The sequence below is a fragment of the Entelurus aequoreus genome, linkage group LG15 (assembly GCF_033978785.1).
Source record: "Entelurus aequoreus isolate RoL-2023_Sb linkage group LG15, RoL_Eaeq_v1.1, whole genome shotgun sequence".
NCBI classification, from domain to species: Eukaryota; Metazoa; Chordata; class Actinopteri; order Syngnathiformes; family Syngnathidae; genus Entelurus; species Entelurus aequoreus.
The window spans coordinates 13,461,840-13,470,451 of NC_084745.1; the positions used below are offsets into that span (position 1 = coordinate 13,461,840).

The 8,612-nt window shown below is 33.4% G+C and overlaps 1 protein-coding gene across 1 annotated transcript; it reads right to left on the minus strand.

The window, feature by feature from the left end:
• Positions 1 to 964: 964 nt before the first annotated feature.
• On the minus strand, positions 965 to 3,082 carry mc4r (melanocortin 4 receptor). The gene has a single exon (XM_062020900.1). The coding sequence runs from the start codon at positions 3,031 to 3,033 to the stop codon at positions 2,047 to 2,049; it is 987 nt and encodes a 328-aa protein (XP_061876884.1). The 5' UTR covers positions 3,034 to 3,082; the 3' UTR covers positions 965 to 2,046.
• Positions 3,083 to 8,612: the final 5,530 nt, after the last annotated feature.

Below are 8,612 nucleotides of genomic sequence, written 5' to 3' on the forward strand. Positions count from 1 at the left end.
GTCCGTGTCCACAGCGGCGTTTGAAAAAGTCATGAGTTTTACTTTTTGAAACAGATACCGATAATTTTTAAACCGATACCGATAATTTCCGATGTTACATTTTAAAGCATTTATCGGCCGATAATATCGGCAGTCCGATATTATCGGACATCCTTAATATATATATATATATATATATATATATATATATATATATATATATATATATATATATATATATATATATATATATATATATATATATATATATATATATGTATATATATATATATATATATATGTATATATATATATATATATATATATATATATATATATATATATATATATATATATATATATATATATATATATATATATATGTATATGTATATGTAGCCGGATTAAGTCTGCGTTGTGTATTGCTGGTGTTGCTTGGAAGACAAGGGGACTCGGTGGTTGCCTTTGGCCGAAACAGGTGGCGTATTTATTTCTGTATGAAATACACAGGAAGTAATGCAGCAGCATTAACACACGACTCTGCAGCACACCAGTCTCCTCACCGCATGTCTTAACAGCAATTGAGTTTAAATGACCAGAAATGCTATATAAAACATTCACAAATGTCACAAAACCTGTACATCACAATTACAAATACACTGAAAATGAATACACCACCGTCAAATATTTTATACAATAGGAAAATAAACAATATATTAAAACAGTACAGAAAAATAGAACAAAGTTTTGGGAGCAACGGAAACATACCTGTATGACATACACAGGAAGTAATGCGGCATATACTAATATATATATATATATATATATATATATATATATATATATATATATATATATATATATATATATATATATATATATATATATATATGTTATATTTTCTATTTTATTTCCATTTATCTCAATTCTGTACACTGCTGCTGGAATTTACATTTTCCTGAGGGAACTCTCCTGAAGGAATCAATAAAGTACTATCTATCTATTTATCTATCTATATACACTACCGTTCAAAAGTTTGGGGTCACCCAGACAATTTTGTGGAACAGCCTTCATTTCTAAGAACAAGAATAGACTGTCGCGTTTCAGATGAAAGTTCTCTTTTTCTGGCCATTTTGAGCGTTTAATTGACCCCACAAATGTGATGCTCCAGAAACTCAATCTACTCAAAGGAAGGTCAGTTTTTTAGCTTCTGTAACGAGCTAAACTGTTTTCAGATGTGTGAACATGATTGCACAAGGGTTTTCTAATCATCAATTAGCCTTCTGCGCCAATGAGCAAACACATTGTACCATTAGAACACTGGAGTGATAGTTGCTGGAAATGGGCCTCTATACACCTATGTAGATATTGCACCAAAAACCAGACATTTGCAGCTAGAATAGTCATTTACCACATTAGCGATGTATAGAGTGTACTTCTTTAAAGTTAAGACTAGTTTAAAGTTATCTTCATTGAAAAATAAGGACATTTTAATGTGACCCCAAACTTTTGAACGGTAGTGTATATGTATATAAATCTGTATGTATGTATGATATATAATCGGGATGAATGACAATCGCGATTTGGATGTGAATCCATTTTTTGTGCACCCCTATACATTTTTTTTTTTTTTTTTAAGGGACTTATCTCTGTTGTGCGAAACAAAAACGTCCTCTGCAGAGGACGTGCTAAGAAGTTATACATTCAAGCGCAACAAAGCGTTTTATTATTATTAATTTCATGATAATTAGCGTTATATGCGACTTTCCGTTTTTGCTCCTTTTTCACTTTATTTCCTAGCTTCTTGTATCCAATTGTCCTTTTGTGGCGATAGTACGGAGCCGCACTTTGAACGCCCCGGTCAGTCCGTCCCATGTGGGCATAAGTAATGGGTCGCTGGTGTGCGAGAATGAGGCTTCTTCTTGTCGCCGTGTCCACGAAGGCGGGCTTAGAATTCCACTTCCTGCAGGTGTCCCAGTACTTTGGGTTGCATTTTTTTTTTTTTAAAGGCGTTGCATGACCGCGACGTCGCGTTTCAGATTAAGCAGGGCCCCGGGAGGTCAAAGTTCACACGCACAGGAGGGCGTACGAGCAGCAGAAGATCTCCTTGAAGGTCATCCTCATCTCCTGGCTGCGGAAGGCGTAGATGATGGGGTCGATGACGGAGTTGCACATGATGAGGATGAGGTACATGTTGAAGTGCGACATGAAGCAGGTGCAGTAGGGGTTGCGGGGGCAGCTGATCATGAGGATGAGGTGCAGGAAGAAGGGCGCCCAGCACACCACGAAGACGCCCAGCAGGATGGTGAGCGTGATGGCGCCCTTCATGTTGGCCCGCTGCTGCACGGGCCCGTTGCCCGGCAGCGCGGCGATGCGCTTCATGTGCAGGCGCGCCAGCAGGAACATGTGCACGTAGAGCGAGGCCATGAGCACCAGCATGGTGAAGAACATGCTGATGAGGCAGATGAGCACGGTGGTGCTCTCCGAGTAGACGATGAAGAGCACGCCCGATATGATGCAGCACACCCAGATGCTGCTGATGACCAGCGTGGCCCGCCTGAAGGTGACGATGTTGTGGTAGCGCAGCGCGTAGAAGATGGTGATGTAGCGGTCGATGGCGATGGCCAGCAGGCTGCAGATGGACGCCAGCAGCGAGCTGCAGATCATGGAGTCGAAGACGTTGTCCAGGCTCTTGATGAGCGTGACGGGGATGCTCAGGCTGCCGTCGTTGATGAGCGCGATGACGACGGTCTCCGAGGCGTTGGAGGCGCTCACCAGCATGTCGGCCACCGCCAGGCTGCAGATGAAGAAGTACATGGGCGAGTGCAGGTTCTTGTTCTTCACGATGGCCACCACCACCAGGATGTTCTCCAGCAGGCTGATGACGCCCAGCATCAGGAAGACCTCGGTGGAGATGAGCAGCTGCTCGTAGCATCCCGCCGAGGAGCCCCGCCTGCCCGCCGGGTCCTCCTTGGAGAGCAGGGTCCCCGACGGTTGAGTGCGGTTGTTGTAGCCCGGGATCACCGTGGTGTTCATCACGCCTCCTCCTTCCATCTTCTCGCTCCTAAAAAGTCTCCATCAAGAGGGCCAGCCTCCGCCTCAACTGACGATCTCCCTCAAGGTTGGAGGAGGAGGAGGAGGAGAGGAGAGGGAGGCGAGTGCGAGAGGCAGAGGGTCTCGGCAAGTGAGTGCTGGGTGGGCAGACCCCGACAAGAAGAAGTGTGATCTTCCCGCTCTCTTTCTCGCTGCTCTTATAGCCTCCCAGACACCCCCCCCCCACCCCCACCACCCCCTACTCCTCACTAACTCCTCACCTATTGGCTGGCGGTGAGCTGGGGGGCGGGGCCAGGCTACTTCATTGACTTCATTCATAAAGTCAAAGAAGTGCACAGATTTATTGCATATTTCAAAGTAAAAGTTGCACACATTTATTACACCTTTCAAAGTAATAGTAGCAAAAATGTATTACATATTTATGAAACAAAAGTAGTGCACATTTATTACATATTTATGAAACAAAAGTAGTGCACATTTATTAAATATTTTTAAAGTAAAAGTAGTGCACTTTTATTAAATATTTTTAAAGTAAAAGTAGTGCACATTTCTTAAATATTTTCAAAGTAAAAGTTGCACACATTTATTACACCTTTCAAAGTAATGGCAGCAAACATGTGTTACCGTCCATCCATCCATTTTCTACCGTTTGTTCCTTTCCGGGTGGCGGGGGGTGCTGGAGCCTATGTTACATATTTATAAAATAAAAGTAGTGCACATTTATTACATATTTATAAAATAAAAGTAGTGCACATTTAGTACATATTTATAAAATAAAAGTAGTGCACATTTATTACATATTTATAAAGTAAAAGTAGTGCACATTTATTACATATGTCAACGTAAAAATAAAACACATTTATTACATATTTCAAAGTAAAAGTTGCACACATTTATTACACCTTTCAAAGTAATAGTAGCAAAAATGTATTACATATTTATGAAACAAAAGTAGTGCACATTTATTAAATATTTTTAAAGTAGTGCACTTTTATTAAATATTTTTAAAGTAAAAGTAGTGCACATTTCTTAAATATTTTCAAAGTAAAAGTTGCACACATTTATTACACCTTTCAAAGTAATGGCAGCAAACATGTGTTACCCTCCATCCATCCATTTTCTACCGTTTGTTCCTTTCCGGGTCGCGGGGGGTGCTGGAGCCTTTGTTACATATTTATAAAGTAAAAGTAGTGCACATTTATTACATATTTATAAAATAAATATGAAATAAAAGTAAAGTAAAAAAATAAAAAATAAAAAATAAAACTGATTCATTACATATTTCAAAGTAAAAGTTGCACACATTTATTACACCTTTCAAAGTAATGGTAGCAAAAATGTATTACATATTTATGAAAAAAAGTAGTGTAATTTCTTAAATATTTTTAAAGTAAAAGTAGTGCACATTTCTTAAATATTTTCAAAGTGAAAGTTGCACACATTTATTACACCTTTCAAAGTAATGGCAGCAAACATGTGTTACCCTCCATCCATCCATTTTCTACCATTTGTTCCTTTCCGGGTCGCAGGAGGTGCTGGAGCCTATGTTACATATTTATAAAGTAAAAGTAGTGCACATTTATTACATATTCATAAAATAAAAGTAGTGCACATGTATTACATATTCATAAAGTAAAAGTAGTGCACATGTATTACATATTTATAAAGTAAAAGTAGTGCACGTTTATTACATATGTCAAAGTGAAAATAAAACACTTTCAAAGTAAAAGTTCCACACATTTATTACCGGTACACCTTTCAAAGTAATGGTAGCAAAAATGTATTACATATTTATGAAACAAAAGTAGTGCACATTTATTACATATTTTTAAAGTAAAAGTAGTGCACATTTATTACATATTTTTAAAGTTAAAGTAGCACACATTTATTACATATTTTTAAAGTAAAAGTAGTGCACATTTATTACATATTTTTAAAGTTAAAGTAGCACACATGTATTACCGGTACATATGTCAAAGTAAAAAATAAAACTGATTTATTACATATTTCAAAGTAAAAGTTGCACACATTTATTATACCTTTCAAAGTAATGGTAGCAAACATGTGCTACCCTCCATCCATCCATTTTCTACCGTTTGTCCCTTTCGGGGTCACGGGGGGGGGGGGGGGGGGGGGGGGTGTGCTGGAGCCTATGTTACATATTTATAAAGTAAAAATAGTGCACATTTATTACATATTTATAAAATAAAAGTAGTGCACATTTATTACATATTTATAAAGTAAAAGTAGTGCACATTTAGTACATAGGTCAACGTAAAAATAAAACACATTTATTACATATTTCAAAGTAAAAATAAAACACATTTATTACACCTTTCAAAGTAATGGTAGCAAAAATGTATTACATATTTATAAAGTAAAAGTAGCACACATTTATTACATATGTCAAAGTAAAAAATACAACTGATTTATTACATATTTCAAAGTAAAAGTTGCACACATTTATTACACCTTTCAAAGTAATGGTAGCAAAAATGTATTACATATTTATGAAAAAAAGTAGTGCACATTTCTTACATATTTTTAAAGTAAAAGTAGTGCACATTTCTTAAATATTTTTGAAGTAAAAGTAGTGCACATTTCTTAAATATTTTCAAAGTAAAAGTTGCACACATTTATTATACCTTTCAAAGTAATGGTAGCAAACATGTGCTACCCTCCATCCATCCATTTGCTACCGTTTGTCCCTTTCAGGGTCGCAGGAGGTGCTGGAGCCTATGTTACATATTTATAAAGTAAAAGTAGTGCACATTTATTACATATTCATAAAATAAAAGTAGTGCACATTTATTAGATATTTATAAAGTAAAAGTAGTGCACATTTATTACATATGTCAAAGTAAAAAATAAATCTGATTTATTACATATTTCAAAGTAAAAGTTGCACACATTTATTACACCTTTCAAAGTAATGGTAGCAAAAATGTATTACATATTTATGAAAAAAAGTAGTGCACATTTATTACATATTTTTAAAGTAAAAGTAGTGCACATTTCTTAAATATTTTCAAAGTAAAAGTTGCACACATTTATTACATCTTTCAAAGTAATGGTAGCAAAATGTATTACATATTTATGAAACAAAAGTAGTGCACATTTATTACATATTTTTAAAGTAAAAGTAGTGCACATTTATTACATATTTTTAAAGTTAAAGTAGCACACATTTATTACATATGTCAAAGTAAAAAATAAAACTGATTTATTACATATTTCAAAGTAAGAGTTGCACACATTTACTATACCTTTCAAAGTAATGGTAGCAAACATGTGTTACCCTCCATCCATCCATTTTCTACCGTTTGTCCCTTTCGGGGTCGCGGGGGGGTGCTGGAGCCTATGTTACATATTTATAAAATAAAAGTAGTGCAAATTTATTACATATTTACAAAATAAAATTAGTGCACATTTATTACATATTTATAAAGTAAAAGTAGTGCACATTTATTACATATGTCAAATTAAAAATGAAACACATTTTTTACATATTTCAAAGTAAAAAATAAAACACATTTATTACACTTTTCAAAGTAATGGTAGCAAAAATGTATTACATATTTATGAAACAAAAGTAGTGCACATTTATTACATATTTTTAAAGTAAAAGTAGTGCACATTTATTACATATTTTTAAAGTAAAAGTAGTGCACATTTATTACATATTTTTAAAGTTAAAGTGGCACACATGTATTACATATGTCAAAGTAAAAAATAAAACTGATTTATTACATATTTCAAAGTAAAAGTTGCACACATTTATTATACCTTTCAAAGTAATGGTAGCAAACATGTGCTACCCTCCATCCATCCATTTTCTACCGTTTGTCCCTTTCAGGGTCGCAGGAGGTGCTGGAGCCTATGTTACATATTTATAAAGTAAAAGTAGTGCACATTTATTACATATTTATAAAATAAAAGTAGTGCACATTTATTACATATTTATAAAGTAAAAGTAGTGCACATTTAGTACATATGTCAACGTAAAAATAAAACACATTTATTACATTTTTCAAAGTAAAAATAAAACACATTTATTACACCTTTCAAAGTAATGGTAGCAAAAATGTATTACATATTTATAAAGTAAAAGTAGCACACATTTATTACATATGTCAAAGTAAAAAATAAAACTGATTTATTACATTTTTCAAAGTAAAAGTTGCACACATTTATTACACCTTTCAAAGTAATGGTAGCAAAAATGTATTACATATTTATGAAAAAAAGTAGTGCACATTTATTACATATTTTTAAAGTAAAAGTAGTGCACATTTCTTAAATATTTTTGAAGTAAAAGTAGTGCACATTTCTTAAATATTTTCAAAGTAAAAGTTGCACACATTTATTATACCTTTCAAAGTAATGGTAGCAAACATGTGCTACCCTCCATCCATCCATTTTCTACCGTTTGTCCCTTTCGGGGTCACGGGGGGTACTGGAGCCTATGTTACATATTTATAAAGTAAAAGTAGTGCACATTTATTACATATTTATAAAATAAAAGTAGTGCACATTTATTACATATTTATGAAGTAAAAGTAGCACACATTTATTACATATGTCAAAGTAAAAAATAAATCTGATTTATTACATATTTCAAAGTAAAAGTTGCACACATTTATTACACCTTTCAAAGTAATGGTAGCAAAAATGTATTACATATTTATGAAAAAAAGTAGTGCACATTTATTACATATTTTTAAAGTAAAAGTAGTGCGCATTTCTTAAATATTTTCAAAGTAAAAGTTGCACACATTTATTACATCTTTCAAAGTAATGGTAGCAAAATGTATTACATATTTATGAAACAAAAGTAGTGCACATTTATTACATATTTTTAAAGTAAAAGTAGTGCACATGTATTACATATTTTTAAAGTTAAAGTAGCACACATTTATTACATATTTTTAAAGTAAAAGTAGTGCACATGTATTACATATTTTTAAAGTTAAAGTAGCACACATTTATTACATATGTCAAAGTAAAAAATAAAACTGATTTATTACATATTTCAAAGTAAGAGTTGCACACATTTACTATACCTTTCAAAGTAATGGTAGCAAACATGTGTTACCTTCCATCCATCCATTTTCTACCGTTTGTCCCTTTCGGGGTCGCGGGGGGTGCTGGAGCCTATGTTACATATTTATAAAATAAAAGTAGTGCAAATTTATTACATATTTACAAAATAAAAGTAGTGCACATTTATTACATATTTATAAAGTAAAAGTACTGCACATTTATTACGTATGTCAAACTAAAAATAAAACACATTTATTACATATTTCAAAGTAAAAGTTGCACACATTTATTACAACTTTCAAAGTAATGGTAGCAAAAATGTAATACATATTCATGAAAAAAAGTAGTGCACAATTATTACATATTTTTAAAGTAAAAGTAGTGCACTTTTATTACATATTTTAAAAGTTAAAGTATCACACATTTATTACATATGTCAAAGTAAAAAATAAAACTGATTTATTACATATTGCAAAGTAAAAGTTGCACACATTTATTATACCTTTTAAAGTAATGGCAGCAAAAATGTATTACAT